The sequence below is a fragment of the Scyliorhinus torazame genome, chromosome 25, assembly GCF_047496885.1.
Source record: "Scyliorhinus torazame isolate Kashiwa2021f chromosome 25, sScyTor2.1, whole genome shotgun sequence".
Lineage (NCBI taxonomy): Eukaryota > Metazoa > Chordata > Chondrichthyes > Carcharhiniformes > Scyliorhinidae > Scyliorhinus > Scyliorhinus torazame.
This window is the reverse complement of record NC_092731.1, coordinates 3,008,694-3,030,957: the sequence shown is the minus strand read 5'-3', so window position 1 is coordinate 3,030,957 and position 22,264 is coordinate 3,008,694. Positions and strand designations below refer to the sequence as shown.

Here is a 22,264-nt window from a genome sequence, read left to right as displayed (position 1 = left end):
GTGCCAGGGCCAGGGATGTCTCGGATCGTGTCTTCAGGATCCTTAAGGGGGAGGGGGAGCAGCCAGAAGTCGTGGTGCACATTGGTACCAACGACGTAGGTAGGAAAAGGGGTGTGGAGGTAATAAACAAGTTTAGGGAGTTAGGCTGGAAGTTAAAAGCCAGGACAGACACAGTTGTCATCTCTGGTTTGTTGCCGGTGCCACGTGATAGCGAGGCTAGGAATAGGGAGAGAGTGCAGTTGAACACGTGGCTGCAGGAATGGTGTAGGAGGGAGAGCTTCAGGTATTTGGATAATTGGAGCGCATTCTGGGGAAGGTGGGACCTGTACAAGCAGGACGGATTGCATCTGAACCAGAGGGGCACCAATATCCTGGGAGGGAGGTTTTCTAGTACTCTTCGGGAGGGTTTAAACTAATTTGGCAGGGAAATGGAAACCGGATTTGTAGTCCAGCAACTAAGTTAGCCGATATTCAGGACGCCAAAGCGTGTAGTGAGGCAGTGGGGAAGGTAACACTGACAAAGGAGAGTACTTGCAGGCACGGAGATGGGTTGAAGTGTGTATACTTCAACGCAAGAAGCATCAGGAATAAGGTGGGTGAACTTAAGGCATGGACCGGTATCACGGAAACTTGGATAGAAGAGGGGCAGAAATGGTTGTTGGAGGTGCCTGGTTATAGATGTTTCAATAAGATTAGGGAGGATGGTAAAAGAGGTGGTGGGGGGGGGGGGGGGGGGGGTGGTGAATGAGAGATAGTATAACAGCTGCAGAAAGGCAGTTCGAGGAGTATCAGCCTACTGAGGCAGTATGGGTTGAAGTCAGAAATAAGAAAGGAGCAGTCACCTTGTTAGGAGTTTTCTATAGACCCCCCAATAGTAGCAGAGATGTGGAGGAACAGATTGGGAAACAGATTTTGGAAAGGTGCAGAAGTCACAGGGTAGTAATCATGGGTGACTTCAACTTCCCAAACATTGATTGGAAACTCTTTAGATCAAATAGTTTGGATGGGGTGGTGTTTGTGCAGTGTGTCCAGGAAGCTTTTCTAACACAGTATGTAGATTGTCCGACCAGCGGGGAGGCCATATTGGATTTGGTACTTGGTAAAGAACCAGGGCAAGTGATAGATTTGTTAGTGGGGGAGCATTTTGGAGATAGTGACCACAATTCTGTGACTTTCACTTTAGTAATGGAGAGGAATAGGTGCGTGCAACAGGGCAAGATATACAATTGGGGGAAGGGTAAATACGATGTTGTCAGACAAGAATTGAAGTGCATAAGTTGGGAACATAGGCTGTCAGGGAAGGACACAAGTGAAATGTGGAACTTGTTCAAGGAACAGGTACTACGTGTCGTTGATGTGTATGTCCCTGTCAGGCAGGGAAGAGATGGTCGAGTGAGGGAACCATGGTTGACAAGAGAGGTTGAATGTCTTGTTAAGAGGAAGAAGGAGACTTATGTAAGGCTGAGGAAACCAGGTTCAGACAGGCTCTGGAGGGATACAAGATAGCCCGGAGGGAACTGAAGAAAGGGATTAGGAGAGCTAAGAGAGGGCATTATAAATCTTTGGCGGGTAGGATCAAGGAAAACCCCAAGGCCTTTTACACATATGTGAGAGAATGAGAATGACTAGAGCGAGGGTAGGTCCGATCAACTGATTTACTAGGATGTTGCCGGGACTTGATGGTTTGAGTTATAAGGAGAGGCTGGATAGACTGGGACTTTTTTCCCTGGAGCATAGGAGGCTTAGGGGTGATCTTATAGAGGTCTATAAAATAATGAGGGGCATAGATAAGGTAGATAGTCAACATCTTTTCCCAAAGGTAGGGGAGTCTAAAACTAGAGGGCATAGGTTTAAGGTGAGAGGGGAGAGATTCAGAAGGGCCCAGAGGGGCAATTTCTTCACTCAGAGGGTAGTGAGTGCCTGGAATGGGCTGCCAGAGGTAGTAGTAGAGGCGGGTACAATTGTGTCTTTTAAAAAGCATTTAGATAGTTACATATTAAGATGGGTATAGAGGGTTATGGGCCAAGTGCGTTCAACTGGGACTAGCTTAATGGTAAAAACTGGGCGGCATGGACTGGTTGGGCCGAAGGGCCTGTTTCCATGCTGTAAACTTCTATGATTCTATGAAGGACAGTAGCGGGAGATTGTGTATTGAGTCTGAAGAGATAGGAGAGGTCTTGAATGAGTACTTTTCTTCAGTATTTACAAATGGGGCCATATTGTTGGAGAGGACAGTGTGAAACAAACTGGTAAACTCGAAGAAATACTTGTTAGGAAGGAAGATGTGTTGGGCATTTTTAAAAACTTGAGGATAGACAAGTCCCCCGGGCCTGACGGGATATATCCAAGGATTTTATGGGAAGCAAGAGATGAAATTGCAGAGCCGTTGGCAATGATCTTTTCGTCCTCATTGTCAACAGGGGTGGTACCAAGGGATTGGAGAGTGGCGAATGTCGTGCCCCTGTTCAAAAAAGGGACTAGGGATAACCCTGGGAATTACAGGCCAGTTAGTCTTACTTCGGTGGTAGGCAAAGTAATGGAAAGGGTACTGAAGGATAGGATTTCTGAGCATCTGGAAAGACACTGCTTGATTAGGGATAGTCAGCACGGATTTGTGAGGGGTAGGTCTTGCCTTACAAGTCTTATTGAATTCATTGAAGAGGTGACCAAGCATGTGGATGAAGGTGAAGCAGTGGATGTAGTGTACGTGGATTTTAGTAAGGCATTTGATAAGGTTCCCCATGGTAGGCTTATGCAGAAAGTAAGGAGGCATGGGATAGTGGGAAATTTGGCCCGTTGGATAACGAACTGGCTAACCGATAGAAGTCAGAGAGTGGTGGTGGATGGCAAATATTCAGCATGGATCCCAGTTACCAGTGGCGTACCGCAGGGATCAGTTCTGGGTCCTCTGCTGTTTGTGATTTTCATTAATGACTTGGATGAGGGAGTTGAAGGATGGGTCAGTAAATTTGCAGACGGTACGAAGATTGGTGGAGTTGTGGATAGTGAGGAGGGCTATTATCGGCTGCAGAGAGACATAGCTAGGATGCAGAGCTGGGCTGAGAAGTGGCAGATGGAGTTTAACCCTGAAAAGTGTGAGGTTGTCCATTTTGGAAGGACAAATATGAATGCGGAATACAGGGTTAACGGTAGGGTTCTTGGCAATGTGGAGGAGCAGAGAGATCTTGGGGTCTATGTTCATACATCTTTGAAAGTTGCCACTCAAGTGGATAGAGCTGTGAAGAAGGCCTATGGTGTGCTAGCGTTCATTAACAGAGGGATTGAATTTAAAAGCCGTGAGGTAATGATGCAGCTGTGCAAAACCTTGGTCAGACCACATTTGGAGTACTGTGTACAGTTCTGGTCGCCTCATTTTAGGAAGGATGTGGAAGCTCTGGAAAAGGTGCAAAGGAGATTTACCAGGATGTTGCCTGGAATGGAGAGTGGGTCTTATGAGGAAAGGTTGAGGGTGCTAGGCCTTTTCTCATTGGAAAGGAGAAGGATGAGGGGCAACTTGATAAAGGTTTATAAGATGATCAGGGGAATAGATAGAGTAGACAGTCAGAGACTTTTTCCCCAGGTGGAACACACCATTACAAGGGGACATGAATTTAAGGTGAATGGTGGAAGATATAGGGGGGATGTCAGAGGTAGGTTTTTTTACCCAGAGAGTAGTGGAGGCATGGAATGCACTGCCTGTGGAAGTAGTTGAGTCGGAAACATTAGGGACCTTCAAGCAGCTATTGGATAGGTACATGTATCACGGTAGAATGATATAGTGTAGATTAATTTGTTCTTAAGGGCAGCACGGTAGCATTATGGATAGCACAATTACTTCACAGCTCCAGGGTCCCAGGTTCGATTCCGGCTTGGGTCACTGTCTGTGCGGAGTCTGCACATCCTCCCCGTGTGTGCGTGGATTTCCTCCGGGTGCTCCGGTTTCCTCCCACAGTCCAAAGATGTGCAGGTTAGGTGGATTGGCCATGATAAATTGCCCTTAGTGTCCAAACTTGCCCTTAGTGTTGGGTGGGGTTACTGGATTATGGGGATAGGGTAGAGCTGTTGACCTTGGGTAGGGTGCACTTTCCAAGAGCCGGTGCAAACTCGATGGGCCGAATGGCCTCCTGCACTGTAAATTCTATGATAATCTATGATTGATCTAGGACAAAGGTTCGGCACAACATCGTGGGCCGAAGGGCCTGTTCTGTGCTGTATTTTTCTATGTTCTATGTTCTACTGACCCTCTGACAGTGCGGCACTCCCTCAGTACTGACCCTCTGACAGTGCAGCACTCCCTCAGTACTGACCCTCTGACAGTGCTGCACTCCCTCAGTACTGACCCTCTGACAGTGCTGCACTCCCTCAGTACTGACCCTCTGACAGTGCGGCACTCCCTCAGTACTGACCCTCTGACAGTGCGGCACTCCCTCAGTACTGACCCTCTGACAGTGCAGCACTCCCTCAGTACTGACCCTCTGACAGTGCGGCACTCCCTCAGTACTGACCCTCTGACAGTGCAGCACTCCCTCAGTACTGACCCTCTGACAGTGCTGCACTCCCTCAGTACTGACCCTCTGACAGTGCGGCACTCCCTCAGTACTGACCCTCTGACAGTGCGGCACTCCCTCAGTACGGACCCTCTGACAGTGCAGCACTCCCTCAGTACTGACCCTCTGACAGTGCAGCACTCCCTCAGTACTGACCCTCTGACAGTGCGGCACTCCCTCAGTACTGACCCTCTGACAGTGCGGCACTCCCTCAGTACTGACCCTCTGGCAGTGCAGCACTCCCTCAGTACTGACCCTCTGACAGTGCAGCACTCCCTCAGTACTGACCCTCTGACAGTGCGGCACTCCCTCAGTACTGACCCTCTGACAGTGCAGCACTCCCTCAGTACTGACCCTCTGACAGTGCAGCACTCCCTCAGTACTGACCCTCTGACAGTGCTGCACTCCCTCAGTACTGACCCTCTGACAGTGCGGCACTCCCTCAGTACTGACCCTCTGACAGTGCGGCACTCCCTCAGTACGGACCCTCTGACAGTGCAGCACTCCCTCAGTACTGACCCTCTGACAGTGCAGCACTCCCTCAGTACTGACCCTCTGACAGTGCGGCACTCCCTCAGTACTGACCCTCTGACAGTGCGGCACTCCCTCAGTACTGACCCTCTGACAGTGCAGCACTCCCTCAGTACTGACCCTCTGACAGTGCGGCGCTCCCTCAGTTCTGACCCCCTGACAGTGCGGCACTCCCTCAGTACTGACCCTCTGACAGTGCGGCACTCCCTCAGTACTGACCCTCTGACAGTGCGGCACTCCCTCAGTACTGACCCTCTGACAGTGCGGCACTCCCTCAGTACTGACCCTCTGACAGTGCAGCACTCCCTCAGTACTGACCCTCTGACAGTGCAGCACTCCCTCAGTACTGACCCTCTGACAGTGCGGCACTCCCTCAGTACTGACCCTCTGACAGTGCAGCACTCCCTCAGTGCTGACCCTCTGACAGTGCAGCGCTCACTCAGTACTGACCCTCTGACAGTGCGGCACTCCCTCAGTACTGACCCTCTGACAGTGCGGCGCTCCCTCAGTACTGACCCTCTGACAGTGCGGCACTCCCTCAGTACTGACCCTCTGACAGTGCGGCGCTCCCTCAGTACTGACCCTCTGACAGTGCAGCACTCCCTCAGAACTGACCCTCTGACAGTGCGGCGCTCCCTCAGTACTGACCCTCTGACAGTGCGGCGCTCCCTCAGTACTGACCCTCTGACAGTGCGGCACTCCCTCAGTACTGACCCTCTGACAGTGCGGCACTCCCTCAGTACTGACCCTCTGACAGTGCGGCGCTCCCTCAGAACTGACCCTCTGACAGTGCGGCGCTCCCTCAGTACTGACCCTCTGACAGTGCGGCACTCCCTCAGTACTGACCCTCTGACAGTGCGGCACTCCCTCAGTACTGACCCTCTGACAGTGCGGCACTCCCTCAGTACTGACCCTCTGACAGTGCGGCGCTCCCTCAGTACTGACCCTCTGACAGTGCGGCACTCCCTCAGTACTGACCCTCTGACAGTGCGGCGCTCCCTCAGTACTGACCCTCTGACAGTGCAGCACTCCCTCAGAACTGACCCTCTGACAGTGCGGCGCTCCCTCAGTACTGACCCTCTGACAGTGCGGCGCTCCCTCAGTACTGACCCTCTGACAGTGCGGCACTCCCTCAGTACTGACCCTCTGACAGTGCGGCACTCCCTCAGTACTGACCCTCTGACAGTGCGGCGCTCCCTCAGAACTGACCCTCTGACAGTGCGGCGCTCCCTCAGTACTGACCCTCTGACAGTGCGGCACTCCCTCAGTACTGACCCTCTGACAGTGCGGCACTCCCTCAGTACTGACCCTCTGACAGTGCAGCACTCCCTCAGTACTGACCCTCTGACAGTGCAGCACTCCCTCAGTACTGACTCTCTGACAGCGCAGCACTCCCTCAGTACTGACCCTCTGACAGTGCAGCACTCCCTCAGTACTGACCCTCTGACAGTGCGGCACTCCCTCAGTACTGTTCTGGAGTGCAAACTGGGATACTTCGCTAATTCATCTATTTAATAATGTTTACTGTACACAGAAGCCTCGAGGTGCCCAGACAGGCCCGGCACGAATTGGTCCCAATAGGTTGCGCGTGTGCACAGCTGTGGAAAATACTTAAAGGGGCCATACTTTTAAATAATCACCCACACACCATAAAACAATTCGAAGGGACGTTTCTGGTGAGTACTTGAACTATGAAAATCAGGAGGTGCCAAATTTGATCCACAGTCTGTGTTTATTTAGGGAAGGGATGATTTGTTGGGGCATCTGCTGCTGGTTACAAGCCAAACACATGTGGAATATTATACATGCATGCCTGTCTGATGAGGGCCCCGTTGGGTAGCGGTGTGATATCCTCCAGTTATGTCGGATAATTGTCTCGGCTCACACAAAAACAGTATTGTTTCCCCTGGAGGCTGACAGCATTGGTGATACCCCAGCTTCCTCCGGGGAGGGAGTGAATCAGGAGCCAGAAAGCAAGCTGCATGAATTAGCTAAGGCTGCATGATTCTCGCTTGTGTTGTGATCGCCTCCTGTTGGCTGCTGCTCAGTAATACCTCTGTTCCATTCGCAGGCGTGCGAGAATGGTCGTGGGGCCATCCTGCTCTCTGTCGCAAGAGGAAAGGTCTCCGAGGGGATAGACTTTGGTCAGTGGCCGCAATTAATTTTTGTCCTTTTGCGCCTGTGAGTGAAATTTGAGTGTCTCCCTCATCGTCATGGAGTGTGTCTGTTAAATTGTTCAACCCACTAGCGAAATGGGGAGTAGCACAATGTGTGTGTGTGTCCCGGTTACATATCGTCCTATTTACACATTGCGCCTTTTGTACCTTTAAGTGAGTGAAAAAGAAAATTGGAGGTGGTAACATGGGCGCTGATTAACTGAGAGTGAAGTTCTTTCTTACAACCAGCAAAGTGTAGTTTGATCCACATTACTCTCAATAAGTTAAATGATGCGGTATTTAATCGGGAGAGGTTGTTATGCTGAAAAACACACAAGTGAAGCGAAGCTTCGCTCTTCATCAAGCGGCGCATCGTTTACCTCCACTTCAGGGGTGTTGGATTCAGTTTGATGCAGTGAGCACTTCCATTCGAGCCAATTTCTGTCACTTGTAGTTTATTTTAAATACCAATCTGATCTCTAATTGACTCGAGCATTTGCTGAGAATAAATCAGTTTTAAATGTATTTCAAATCAGCAGCTCGAGGGGAAATGGTTTGCCCCAGAGGCTGGTGGGGATCGGGGCGGCAGGAACTCTCCCCGTCTTTAGAAAGTGTTTGGACAGGCGCTTGAAATGCCGAAAGCTACCGGCCTCTGGGCCAAGAGCTGCCAAGCGGGATTGGGTTGGATGACTGTGGCCACTGCGGAAACTATGGATCAAATAGTCTCCTTGTCGCAAACCTCTGTAATTCCAGGATTCTCAATACATAACCGAGGAGGATTTCTCTTTATAACAATCTTTATTGTCACAAGTAGGTTTACATTGAAGTTACTGTGAAAAGCTCCTAGTCGCCACATTCCGGCGCCTGTTCGGGTACACAGAGGGAGAATTCAGAATGTCCAATTCACCTAACAAGCACGTCTTTCGGGACTTGAGGGAGGAAACCGGAGCTCCCAGAGGAAACCCGCGCAGACACGGGGAGAACGTGCAGACTCCACACAGACAGTGACCCAAGCCGGGAATCGAACCTGGAGCCCTGGCGCTGTGAAGCAGCAGTGCTCACGACTGGGCTGCTGTGCTGCTTTACGCGTGCACTGTGGCGGCCAGACCCTAGAAAGAAGAAACTCCGGCCATGAGTCTGTGCCAGCTCTTTGCTCGATTAACCCATCCCACTCCTCACTCTCTCCCCATCACCCTGTTCAACACAGGCTTGAGTTATTTGTCCAATTTTTTTGAACGATGCAGCGATTGTTGTCTGAACCACTCCCTACGTTAAAGTGTTCTCTAACCCGACAAACTATAGGGTAAATAACATTGTCCGCAATCTTGACCATTTTACGTTGAGGAATCAATGGGCAGAGGCAATATTTACTCTAACACTCAGTTTTCAAAAAACATGAGTAAATATATTCTGAGCCGTCTCTGCTCTCATGGAACTAATCCCAGTTTCTCCTCAGTACCAAACTTTCTCCTCATTGACAGTCGTGCCTGCAGCTGCCTGGACCCTAAGCTCTAGAATTCTGTCCCTAAACCCCTTGCTTTCCTGTCTTCCTTTAATATGCTCCTTAAAACCAGCCTCTCTGACCAAGCTTTTGGTCACAGGAGCCAATGCGGCTTGCTGTTAAATGTTGTCCAATAATGGCCTCAGTGAAACACTGAGATGTGGTACTGCATTAACAGTGCGATAATAATACAATTAGTTGTTGCTAAAACCAAGTAATTCTGTGACTTGTTGAGCTAACATCTTGCAGTGTGTGAGAGAGAGCGAGTATGATACAGCATGTGTGTCTGTGTGAGACAGCGTGTGTGTGCCTGTGTGTGAGAGAGATTGGCAACACACTCGTGTGTATGAGAGAGAGAGCGACACGTGTGTGAGGCAGCGTGTGTGTGAGGCAGCGTGTGTTTGTGCAAGGCAGTGTGTGTGTTTGTGCAAGGCAGCAACTGTGTTTGTGCGAGGCAGTGTGTGTGTTTGCGCGAGACAGTGTGTGTGTGTTTGTGCGAGGCAGCGAGTGTGTGTTTGTGAGACAGCGAGTGTGTGATTGTGCGAGGCAGTGTGTGTTTGTGCGAGGCAGCGAGTGTGTGTTTGTGAGACAACGAGTGTGTGATTGTGCGAGGCAGCGAGTGTGTTTGTGCGAGGCAGTGAGTGTGTGTTTGTGCGAGGCAGCGAGTGTGTGTTTGTGAGCGAGTGTTGTTTGTGCGAGGCTGTGTGTGTTTGTGCGAGGCAGCGAGTGTGTTTGTGCGAGGCAGCGAGTGTGTTTGTGCGAGGCAGCGAGTGTGTTTGTGAGCGAGTGTGTGATTGTGCGAGGCAGCCAGTGTGTGTTTGTGCGAGGCTGCCAGTGTGTGTTTGTGCGAGGCAGCGAGTGTGTGATTGTGCGAGGCAGTGTGTGTTTGTGCGAGGCAGCGAGTGTGTGTTTGTGAGCGAGTGTGTGTTTGTGCAAGGCAGTGTGTGTGTGTTTGTGCGAGGCAGCGAGTGTGTGCTTGTGAGACAGCGAGTGTGTGATTGTGCGAGGCAGTGTGTGTTTGTGCGAGGCAGCGAGAAGTTTGTGAGACAGCGAGTGTGTGATTGTGCGAGGCAGCGAGTGTGTTTGTGCGAGGCAGCGAGTGTGTGTTTGTGCGAGGCAGCGAGTGTGTGTTTGTGAGCGAGTGTGTGATTGTGCGAGGCAGCGAGTGTGTGTTTGTGAGCGAGTGTGTGATTGTGCGAGGCAGTGTGTGTTTGTGCGAGGCAGCCAGTGTGTGTTTGTGAGCGAGTGTGTGATTGTGCGAGGCAGTGTGTGTTTGTGCCGATAGACTGATTCCCCAATCTGTGGAATTTCTTTGTTTCTGTTCCCAGTCAGTGGCCTGATGTTTGTACACAATGCTTCCTCCGTCCTGCCAACCCACATTGGTCACTTTGGGTTGTTTAATGTTTTAATTTGGTGCTAGATTCATGTCCATTGATGTTTATCTTCTGTGTTTCCTGACAGTCCATCACTATGGGAGAGCTGTGATTATGTTTGGTGTCCCCTATGTCTACACTCAGAGTCGGATTCTGAAGGTAGGTGCTCCTCCACTCAAGGCCGTTTCTGTTTGTGGCAGGAGGAGGCTCGTGTGGCTGGTAAACACCAGCGGCGGCAGAATGTCCTGAATTGTGCTGTGGATTCGATGTAACATAAAAATACACAGCAAATCCTGACAATGCTGCTGATATACAAGCCATGCAGAATGCCAGTACATGTTATATATTTGAGTTTGACATTAATTTGGTGAATAGTTTGCTTCTCGAGATAAATGAATGTTAGAAATAGGAGCATTTCATTAAAAGCACCCACACCAAACAGAGACAGCACGGGGTTAGATACAGAGTAAAGCTCCCTCTACGCTGTCCCCATCAAACACTCCCAGGACAGGTACAGCACGGGGTTAGATACAGAATAAAGCTCCCTCTACACTGTCCCCATCAAACACTCCCAGGACAGGTACAGCATGGGGTTAGATACAGAGTAAAGCTCCCTCTACACTGTCCCCATCAAACACTCCCAGGACAGGTACAGCACGGGGTTAGATACAGAGTAAAGCTCCCTCTACACTGTCCCCATCAAACACTCCCAGGACAGGTACAGCACGGGGTTAGATACAGAGTAAAGCTCCCTCTACACTGTCCCCATCAAACACTCCCAGGACAGGTACAGCACAGGGTTAGATACAGAGTAAAGCTCCCTCCACACTGTCCCCATCAAACACTCCCAGGACAGGTACAGCATGGGGTTAGATACAGAGTAAAGCTCCCTCTTCACTGCCCCATCAAACACTCCCAGGACAGGTACAGCACAGGGTTAGATACAGAATAAAGTTCCCTCCACACTGTCCCCATCAAACATTCCCAGGACAGGTACAGCACGGGGTTAGATACAGAGTAAAGCTCCCTCTACACTGTCCCCAACAAACACTCGCAGGACAGGTACAGCACGGGGTTAGATACAGAGTAAAGCTCCCTCTACACTGTCCCCATCAAACACTCCCAGGACAGGTACAGCACGGGGTTAGATACAGAGTAAAGCTCCCTCTACACTGTCCCCAACAAACACTCCTAGGACAGGTACAGCACGGGGTTAGATACAGAATAAAGCTCCCTCTACACTGTCCCCATCAAACACTCCCAGGACAGGTACAGCACGGGGTTAGATACAGAGTAAAGCTCCCTCTACGCTGTCCCCATCAAACACTCCCAGGACAGGTACAGCACGGGGTTAGATACAGAGTAAAGCTCCCTCTACACTGTCCCCATCAAACACTCCCAGGATAGGTACAACACGGGGTTAGATACAGAGGAAAGCTCCCTCTACGCTGTCCCCACTCCCAGGACAGGAACAGCGATATTTGGCTGATTGATATCAGCAAGACACAGTTGCTGATAATCTTGTTCCTAGAGAGTGTGTTGAAGAATCATTAATCTTTGTCTGGGCGTTAGAGATCCACCTTTTTCCTACCTTTTGGATGAAACATTCAGGATCTCACAATTTCAGAGTGAACATTGGAGTACTCCCCATTCCTGACCAAAGATTATCTCAAAACAGCCGCTTGTCTCACTTGTCGGGATCTCGAAGTGTGTAAATTGGTTGTAGCACTGGCAGGGTCAAGAATTTCTGCAGTTTTATAGATTTCCAACTTTTGGATCATGGAGTTCCGTCCTTTTAATTTTAGTTTTTCAGTCCCTGCCTGGTCCATCTGAGCCACCACTTGGACTCTTGCTTCTGAACCCGTCATCATTCTGTGATTGGGAAGCTGAACCCATGACCCTGTTGTCTGCTGTTCCCTACTGCAGCTTGCAATGTGGCTTCCTGCACGTGGGCATCTTCCTGCTGCCCCCTGGTGGAGGGCGGTTGAATCTTCTCACCCAATTTGAGGGCTAGAACATAGAACATTACAGCGCAGTACTGGCCCTTCGGCCCTCGATGTTGCGCCGACCTGTGAAACCACTCTAAAGCCCATCTACACTATTCCCTTATCATCCATATGTCTATCCAATGACCATTTGAATGCCCTTAGTGTTGACGAGTCCACTACTGTTGCAGGCAGGGCATTCCAGGCCCTTATTACTCTCTGAGTAAAGAACCTACCTCTGACCTCTGTCCAATATCTATCTCCCCTCAATTTAAAGTTATGTCCCCTCGTGCTAGACATCACCATCCGAGGAAAAAGGCTCTCACTGTCCACCCTATCCAATCCTCTGATCATCTTGTATGCCTCAATTAAGTCACCTCTTAAACTTCTTCTCTCTTAGCGAAAACAGCCTCAAGTCCCTCAGCCTTTCCTCATCAGGGGCGAGATTCTCCGACCCCCCCCCCCAGCGATTCTCCGGCCCGAAAGGGCCGAAGTCCCGCCGCTAAAATGCCTGTCCCGCCGGCGTAGATTAAACCACCTACCTTACCGGCGGGACAAGGCGGCGTGGGCTGGCTCCGGGGTCCTGGGGGGGGCGCGGGGCGATCGGGGCCCGGGGGGGTGCCCCCACGGTGGCCTGGCCCGCGATCGGGGCCCACCGATCCGCGGGCGGGCCTGTGCCATGGGGGCACTCTTTCCCTTCCGCCTTCGCCACGGTCTCCACCATGGCGGAGGCGGAAGAGACTCCCTCCACTGCGCATGCGCGGGAAACTGACAGCGGCCGCTGACGCTCCCGCGCATGCGCCGCCCGGAGATGTCATTTCCGCGCCAGCTGGCGGGGCACCAAAGGCCTTTTCCGCCAGCTGGCAGGGCGGAAATTCGTCCGGCGCCGGCCTAACCCATTAAGGTTGGGGCTCGGCCCCCAAAGATGCGGAGCATTCCGCGCCTTTGGGGCGGCGCGATGCCCGACTGATTTGCGCCGTTTTGGGTGCCAGTCGGCGGACATCGCGCCGTTTCCGGAGAATTTTACCCAAGATCTTCCCTCCATACCAGGCAACATTCTGGTAAATCTCTGCACCCTTTCCAATGCTTCCACATCCTTCCTATAATGCGACGACCAGAATTGCACGCAGTACTCCAAATGCGGCCACACCAGAGTTTTGTACAGCTGCAACATGACCTCATGGCTCCGAAACTCAATCTCTCTACCAATAAAAGCTAACACACCGTACGCGTTCTTAACAACCCTCTCAACCTGGGTGGCAACTTTCAGGGATCTATGTACATGGACACCGAGATCTCTCTGCTCATCCACACTGCCAAGAATCTTACCATTAGCCCAGTACTCTGTCTTCCTGTTATTCCTTCCAAAATGAATCACCTCACACTTTTCTGCAGTAAACTCCATTTGCCACCTCTCAGCCCAGCGCTGCAGCTTATCTATGTCCCTCTGTAACTTGTAACATCCTTCCGCACTGTCCACAACTCCACCGACTTTAGTGACATCTGCAAAATTACTCACCCATCCTTCTACGCCCTCCTTCAGGTCATTTATAAAAATGACAAACAGCAGTGGCCCCAAAACAGATCCTTGTGGTACACCACGAGTAACTGGACTCTAGTCTGAACATTTCCCATCAACCACCACCCATTGTCTTCTTCCAGCTAGCCAATATCTGATCCAAACTGCTAAATCACCCTGAATCCCATGCCTCCGTATTTTCTGCAGTAGCCTACCGTGGGGAACCTTATCAAACGCTTTACTGAAATCCATATACACCACATCAACTGCTTTACCCTCATCCACCTGTTTGGTCACCTTCTCAAAGAACTCAATAAGGTTTGTGAGGCACGACCTACCCTTCACAAAACCGTGTTGACTATCTCTAATCAAATTATTCCTTTCCAGATGATTATACACCCTATCTCTTATCAACCTTTCCAAGATTTTGCCACAACAGAAGTAAGGCTCACTGGTCTATAGTTACCGGCGTTGTCTCTACTCCCCTTCTTGAGCAAGGGGACAACATTTGCTATCCTCCAGTCTTCTGGCACTATTCCTGTAGACAAAGATGACGTAAAGATCAAAGCCAAAGGCTCAGCAATCTCCTCCCTAGCTTCCCAGAGAATCCTAGGATAAATCCCAGCTGGCCCAGGGGACTTATGTATTTTCACACTTTCCAGAATTGCTAACACCTCCTCCTTATGAACCTCAAGCCCTTCTAGTCCAGTAGCCTGAATCTCAGTATTCTCCTCGACAACATTGTCTTTTTCCTGTGTGAATACTGACGAAAAATATTCATTTAGCACCTCTCCTATCTCCTCGGACTCCACGCCCAACTTCCCACTACTGTCCTTGACTGGCCCTACTCTTACCCTAGTCATTTGTTTATTCCTGACATATCTATAGATTACCAACAAAGTGACTTGGCCTAGACCCAACCGCAGGCCCCGTTTTGTCTCCGGTTCCAGAATGGGAGAGAGCGGGGGAGGTGAAGGAGATTCCAGCCAGTCACAGTCTCAGCTTCCCACCTCCGGATGCAGTCACTGCTTTGGCCCAGCGGCTGAGGAATCATCCCTATGGTATCCAGGCAACCCGTGACTCACCGGGATCTGAGACCTTGGGCTGGACCCCCCCCCTCCCCCGGTGGAGGTAACTCATGCCCCTCGTGGCAATACTGATCTAACTGGCATCGACTGTGGAGAAGGCCCAGCCACCCACTGATAGCAGGGGCACGAGGGGGGGGGTGGCGGAGTGAGTGAGTGAGTCTGGAAGTGGAGGGAGGGAAAGGCTTGAGTGGGGCTTTGGGTAGATGGATGTGTGTGTGGAAGGGAGAGGAGCTGATTCGAGTGTGTGGAGGGGGGAGAGTGGCTGATTCGAGTGTGTGGAGGGGGAAAGGGGCTGATTAGATTGTGTGGAGGGGGAGAGGGGCTGATTCAAATGTGGAGGGGGAGAGGAGCTGATTCGAGTGTCTGGAGGGGGAGAGAGGGGCTGATTTGAGTGTGTGGAGGGGGAGAGGGGCTGATTCGAGTGTGTGGAAGGGAGAGGAGCTGATTCGAGTGTGTGGAGGGGGAGAGGGGCTGATTCGAGTGTGTGGAGGGGGAAAGGGGCTGATTTGAGTGTGTGGAGGGGAGAGAAGCTAATTCGAGTGTGTGGAGGGGGAAAGGGGCTGATTAGATTGTGTGGAGGGGGAGAGGGGCTGATTCGAGTGTGTGGAGGGGGAGAGGGGCTGATTTGAGTGTGTGGAGGGGAGAGAAGCTAATTCGAGTGTGTGGAGGGGGAAAGGGGCTGATTAGATTGTGTGGAGGGGGAGAGGGGCTGATTCGAGTGTGTGGAGGGGGAGAGGGGCTGATTTGAGTGTGTGGAGGGGGAGAGGGGCTGATTTGAGTGTGTGGAGGGGGAGAGGGGCTGATTCGAGTGTGTGGAGGGGAGAGGGGCTGATTCGAGTGTGTGGAGGGGGAGAGGGGCTGATTCGAGTGTGTGGAAGGGAGAGGAGCTGATTCGAGTGTGTGGAGGGGGAGAGGGGCTGATTCGAGTGTGTGGAGGGGGAAAGGGGCTGATTTGAGTGTGTGGAGGGGAGAGAAGCTAATTCGAGTGTGTGGAGGGGGAAAGGGGCTGATTAGATTGTGTGGAGGGGGAGAGGGGCTGATTCGAGTGTGTGGAGGGGGAGAGGGGCTGATTTGAGTGTGTGGAGGGGAGAGAAGCTAATTCGAGTGTGTGGAGGGGGGAGAGGGGCTGATTCAAGTGTGTGGAGGGTCAGGGGCTGATTCGAGTGTGTGGAGGGGAGAGGGGTTGATTCGAGTGTGTGGAGGGGGAGAGGGGCTGATTCGAGTGTGTGGAGGGGGAGAGGGGCTGATTCGAGTGTGGAGGGGAGAGGGGTTGATTCGAGTGTGTGGAGGGGGAGAGGAGCTGATTCGAGTGTGTGGAGGGGGAAAGGGGCTGATTAGATTGTGTGGAGGGGGAGAGGGGCTGATTCGAGTGTGTGGAGGGGAGAGGAGCTGATTCGAGTGTGTGGAGGGGGGAGAGGGGCTGATTCGAGTGTGTGGAGGGGGAGAGGAGCTGATTCGAGTGTGTGGAGGGGGAAAGGGGCTGATTAGATTGTGTGGAGGGGGAGAGGGGCTGATTCGAGTGTGTGGAGGGGGGAGAGGGGCTGATTCGAGTGTGTGGAGGGGAGAGGAGCTGATTCGAGTGTGTGGAGGGGAGAGGGGCTGATTCGAGTGTGTGGAGGGGGAAAGGGGCTGATTAGATTGTGTGGAGGGGGAGAGGGGCTGATTCGAGTGTGTGGAGGGGGAGAGGGGCTGATTCGAGTGTGTGGAGGGGGAGAGGGGCTGATTCGAGTGTGTGGAGGGGAGAGGGGCTGATTCGAGTGTGTGGAGGGGGAAAGGGGCTGATTTGAGTGTGTGGAGGGGGAGAGGGGCTGATTCGAGTGTGTGGAGGGGAGAGGGGCTGATTCGAGTGTGTGGAGGGGGAGAGGGGCTGATTCAAATGTGGAGGGGGAGAGGAGCTGATTCGAGTGTGTGGAGGGGCAGGGGCTGATTCGAGTGTGTGGAGGGGAGAGGGGCTGATTAGAGTGTGGAGGGGGAGAGGGGCTGATTCGAATGTGTGGAGGGGGTGAGGAGCTGATTCGAGTGTGTGGAGGGGGAGAGGGGCTGATTCGAGTGTGTGGAGGGGGGAGAGGGGCTGATTCGAGTGTGTGGAGGGGGAGAGGGGCTGATTCGAGTGTGTGGAGGGGGGAGAGGGGCTGATTCGAGTGTGTGGAGGGGGAGAGGGGCTGATTCGAGTGTGTGGAGGGGGAGAGGGGCTGATTCGAGTGTGTGGAGGGGGAGAGGGGCTGATTCGAGTGTGTGGAGGGGGAGAGGGGCTGATTCGAGTGTGTGGAGGGGGGAGAGGGGCTGATTCGAGTGTGTGGAGGGGGAGAGGGGCTGATTCGAGTGTGTGGAGGGGGAGAGGGGCTGATTCGAGTGTGTGGAGGGGGTGAGGAGCTGATTCGAGTGTGTGGAGGGGGTGAGGAGCTGATTCGAGTGTGTGGAGGGGGAGACAAGCTGATTCGAGTGTGTGGAGGGGAGAGGGGCTGATTTGAGTGTGTGGAGGGGGGAGTGGGGCTGATTTGATTGTGTGGAGGGACAGGGGCTGATTCGAGTGTGTGGAGGGGGAGAGGGGCTGATTCGAGTGTGTGGAGGGGGAGAGGGGCTGATTCGAGTGTGTGGAGGGGGGTGAGGAGCTGCACTGAATCTTGTGTCACTGGAACTTGGCTGAAATCTACACGGAAATATAAGTTAATAACGTTTTTAAAAATTGTTTGTAATCTTTTACGATGTATTACTATATATTGATCTAAGAAATGAATCCCTACAGTGCAGAAGGAGGCCATTCGGCCCATCAGCTCTGCATCGACACTCCGAAAGAGCGCTCCTAATTGTCCCTGAGCGAGTGGTGATGAGTTGAAGTGAGGCCAGACTGGAAAGGAGTTTGTAAAATTCTGCAATGCCTCTGCTTCCCGTCACTTGGCAGGTATATGTCCAACACAGTCGCATTCTGTTGGTGCGGAATTCATCCTGTCCCAATCCAGGATAGCTTGTTCCCGAGCTGGCTCCCTGACATATTGCTTCAGGAAACAGTCCCTAATGTACTCTATGATTGATTGGTGTAGCCACCCTTTCCAACTTGATTAACTCAGTCAATATGAAGATTAAAGTCACCCATAATTATTGCCCTATTCCTTTAACGTGCTCCAACTGTTTGTTGATTTACACCCTTTCCTATCGTGGCGTTACTGTTTGTGGGTCTGTATACTGCTCCTACCAAATGTCTTCTTTCCCGCCCTGCGTTTTATTTCCACCCAAATGGACTCCACACCATCCGGGCCTGGGATCATATTTCTTTTCAAATTAGAATTCCTACAATTCAGAATGAGGCCATGCGAATCTTCACCCACCCTATCCCATATAGAACCTTAGTTAGGCCACACTTGGAGTATAGTGTTCAATTCTGGTCGCCACACTACCAGAAGGATGTGGAGGCTTTAGAGAGGGTGCAGAAGAGATTTACCAGAATGTTGCCTGGTATGGAGGGCATAAGCTATGAGGAGCGATTGAATAAACTCGGTTTGTTCTCACTGGAACGAAGGAGGTTGAGGGGCGACCTGATAGAGGTATACAAAATTATGAGGGGCATAGACAGAGTGGATAGTCAGAGGCTTTTCCCCAGGGTAGAGGGGTCAATTACTAGGGGGCATAGGTTTAAGGTGAGAGGGGCAAAGTTTTAGAGTAGATGTACGAGGCAAGTTTTTTACGCAGAGGGTAGTGGGTGCCTGGAACTCACTACCGGAGGAGGTAGTGGAAGCAGGGACGATAGGGACATTTAAGGGGCATCTTGACAAATATATGAATAGGATGGGAATAGAAGGATACGGACCCAGGAAGTGTAGAAGATTGTAGTTTAGTCGGGCAGTATGGTCGGCACGGGCTTGGAGGGCCGAAGGGCCTGTTCCTGTGCTGTACATTTCTTTGTTCTTTGTTCTTTGTTCTATCCCCGTAACCCCATAACGCCACCTAACCTGCATATCTTTGGACACTCACAACTGTCCTAATTTCATCTCTTGTTAACACTGCTACCCCACCACCTTTTCCTTCCCTCCTGTCTTTCTGAAAGTTCCCAGTTTTGATTCTTTGTAACCATGTTTTAACAATGGGTCTGCGATCATATCCATCCCCCCTGATTTGCCCCATCAGTTTTTCTACCTTATTCCGAATGCTTTGTGCATTAAGATACAAAGCCTTCAGGCTTATCTTTTTGCCATTTTTATAGGGAGGGTTGTTGGGACTGGAGGTGGTTACATGGAAAGGTTTTAGGGCCTGGAGCAGGTTACAGAGATAGGGAGGGTTGGAGGAATTTACAAAGATAGGGAGGGCTGTAGGGGTTGGAGGAGTTTACAGCAATATGGAGAGCTGTAGGAATTACAGAGGTAGGGATGGGTGTCTGAGTTGGAGGAAGTTACAGAGATAGGGAAAGTTGTAGGGGCTGGAGGAGGTTACAGAGATAGGGAGGAGTGTCGGGGCTGGAGGAGGTTACAGAGATAGGGAGGAGTGTCGGGGCTGGAGGAGGTTACAGAGATAGGGAGGGTTGTAGATTCTGGAGGGGGTTACAGGGGATATGGAAAGGAAAGCAAATGAAATGAGATGAAAATTAGGATCAAAACAGAATAGAAAATTTGGAAGAATGTTTCATGTGACCAAAACTGTATCAAAACATCCTTGATGTCCCCATAGTCCTTTAAAGGGGTCTGTTTGATGGGTCTGTTTAAAGGGATCTGTTTAAAGGGGTCTGTTTAAAGGGGTCTGTTGAAGGGGTCTGTTTGAAGGGGTCTGGTTAAAGGGGTCTGGTTTAAGGAGTCTGTTTGAAGGTGTCTGTTTAAAGGGGTCAGTTTAAAGGGGTCAGTTTGAAGGGGTCTGTTTGAAGGTGTCTGTTTAAAGGGATCTGTTTAAAGGGGTCTGTTTAAAGGGGTCTGTTGAAGGGGTCTGTTTGAAGGGGTCTGGTTAAAGGGGTCTGTTTGAAGGGGTCTGTTTGAAGGGGTCTGTTTGAAGGGGTCTGTTTGAAGGGGTCTGGTTTAAGGAGTCTGTTTGAAGGGGTCAGTTTGAAGGGGTCTGTTTGAAGGTGTCTGTTTAAAGGGATCTGTTTAAAGGGGTCTGTTTAAAGGGGTCTGTTTAAAGGGGTCTGGTTAAAGGGGTCTGGTTTAAGGAGTCTGTTTGAAGGGGTCAGTTTGAAGGGGTCTGTTTGAAGGTGTCTGTTTAAAGGGGTCTGTTTGAAGGGGTCTGTTTGAAGGGGTCTGTTTGAAGGGGTCTGTTTAAAGGGGTCTGTTTGAAGGGGTCTGTTTGAAGGGGTCTGTTTGAAGGGGTCTGTTTGAAGGCGTCTGTTTGAAGGCGTCTGTTTGAAGGGGTCTGTTTGAAGGGGTCTGTTTGAAGGGGTCTGTTTGAAGGGGTCTGTTTGAAGGGGTCTGTTTGAAGGGGTCTGGTTAAAGGGGTCTGGTTTAAGGAGTCTGTTTGAAGGTGTCTGTTTAAAGGGGTCAGTTTAAAGGGGTCAGTTTGAAGGGGTCTGTTTGAAGGTGTCTGTTTAAAGGGATCTGTTTAAAGGGGTCTGTTTAAAGGGGTCTGTTGAAGGGGTCTGTTTGAAGGGGTCTGTTTGAAGGGGTCTGGTTAAAGGGGTCTGGTTAAAGGGGTCTGGTTAAAGGGGTCTGGTTAAAGGGGTCTGGTTAAAGGGGTCTGGTTTAAGGAGTCTGTTTGAAGGGGTCAGTTTGAAGGGGTCTGTTTGAAGGTGTCTGTTTAAAGGGATCTGTTTAAAGGGGTCTGTTTAAAGGGGTCTGTTTAAAGGGGTCTGTTTGAAGGGGTCTGGTTAAAGGGGTCTGGTTTAAGGAGTCTGTTTGAAGGGGTCAGTTTGAAGGGGTCTGTTTGAAGGTGTCTGTTTGAAGGGGTCTGTTTGAAGGGGTCTGTTTGAAGGGGTCTGTTTGAAGGGGTCTGTTTGAAGGGGTCTGTTTGAAGGGGTCTGTTTGAAGGGGTCTGTTTGAAGGGGTCTGTTTGAAGGGGTCTGTTTGAAGGGGTCTGTTTGAAGGGGTCTGTTTGAAGGCGTCTGTTTGAAGGGGTCTGTTTGAAGGGGTCTGTTTAAAGGGGTCTGTTTAAAGGGGTCTGTTTGAAGGGGTCTGTTTGAAGGGGTCTGTTTGAAGGGGTCTGTTTGAAGGGGTCTGTTTAAAGGGGTCTGTTTAAAGGGGTCTGTTTAAAGGGGTCTGTTTGAAGGGGTCTGTTTGAAGGGGTCTGTTTGAAGGGGTCTGTTTAAAGGGGTCTGTTTAAAGGTGTCTGTTTAAAGGGGTCTGTTTGAAGGGGTCTGTTTGAAGGGGTCTGTTTGAAGGGGTCTGTTTGAAGGGGTCAGTTTGAAGGGGTCAGTTTGAAGGGGTCTGTTTAAAGGGGTCTGTTTGAAGGGGTCTGTTTGAAGGGGTCTGTTTGAAGGGGTCTGTTTGAAGTGGTCTGTTTGAAGGGGTCTGTTTAAAGGGGTCTGTTTAAAGGGGTCTGTTTGAAGGGGTCTGTTTGAAGGGGTCTGTTTGAAGGGGTCTGTTTGAAGGGGTCTGTTTGAAGGGGTCTGTTTGAAGGGGTCTGTTTGAAGGGGTCTGTTTGAAGGGGTCTGTTTGAAGGGGTCTGTTTGAAGGGGTCTGTTTGAAGGGGTCTGTTTGAAGGGGTCTGTTTGAAGGGGTCTGTTTGAAGGGGTCTGTTTGAAGGGGTCTGTTTGAAGGGGTCTGTTTGAAGGGGTCTGTTTGAAGGGGTCTGTTTGAAGGGGTCTGTTTGAAGGGGTCTGTTTGAAGGGGTCTGTTTGAAGGGGTCTGTTTGAAGGGGTCTGTTTGAAGGGGTCTGTTTGAAGGGGTCTGTTTGAAGGGGTCTGTTTGAAGGGGTCTGTTTGAAGGGGTCTGTTTGAAGGGGTCTGTTTGAAGGGGTCTGTTTAAAGGGGTCTGTTTAAAGGTGTCTGTTTAAAGGTGTCTGTTTGAAGGGGTCTGTTTAAAGGGGTCTGTTTAAAGGGGTCTGTTTAAAGGGGTCTGTTTAACCCTCAGGCTCGTTTAGAATACCTTCGGGATCAATTCCAGATCCGTGAAAATGACTTCCTGACGTTTGATGCGATGAGACACGCTGCTCAATGTGTGGGAAGAGTTATTCGAGGAAAAACTGATTACGGGCTAATGATTTTTGCAGACAAGGTAATTTGAAACCAATCTTGGTAAATATACAATTTGTTTCAAGCACTGGCTGCTGATCGAACTGAATTGAAGACGGACGGTGTGTCTTTTTCCAGGAACATTGTTTGTTCTGCAAAAGAATCAATTTCTCTGCTGTTTAGGTGCGAGTAACCTGGGACTTTTAAAACTTTGGTTTGAAGCTGCATTATTTGTGTGCTGAACACAGCAAAATGTTCAGAATAATTGCTCGTATCAACCTTTTGTGTTTCGTTCTGAGGATGTGGGCGTCACGGGCAAAGCCATATCTATTGCTCGTCCCGAGTTGCCTTTGAGAAGGTGGTGGTGAAAGTTGCCTTCCTGAACCGCTGCAGCCATGTAGGTGCCTCCACAAACTGACAGCACTGCAAATCCATGATAATACCCGGCATTGGTTTCAGTAAATGCAGCTTAAGTTGCTCAGC

At 50.8% G+C, this 22,264-nt stretch overlaps 1 protein-coding gene across 1 annotated transcript in view; it reads left to right on the top strand.

The window, feature by feature from the left end:
- The window catches only part of ercc2 (excision repair cross-complementation group 2), a 77,978-nt gene that overhangs the window by 51,378 nt on the left and 4,336 nt on the right, over nucleotides 1-22,264 (top strand). Inside the window, exons 17-19 of the mRNA XM_072489896.1 lie at nucleotides 7,150-7,222; nucleotides 10,197-10,267; nucleotides 21,681-21,824. Of these exons, the coding sequence (XP_072345997.1) occupies nucleotides 7,150-7,222; nucleotides 10,197-10,267; nucleotides 21,681-21,824 (288 nt within the window). The remainder of the gene's footprint in view (nucleotides 1-7,149; nucleotides 7,223-10,196; nucleotides 10,268-21,680; nucleotides 21,825-22,264) is intronic.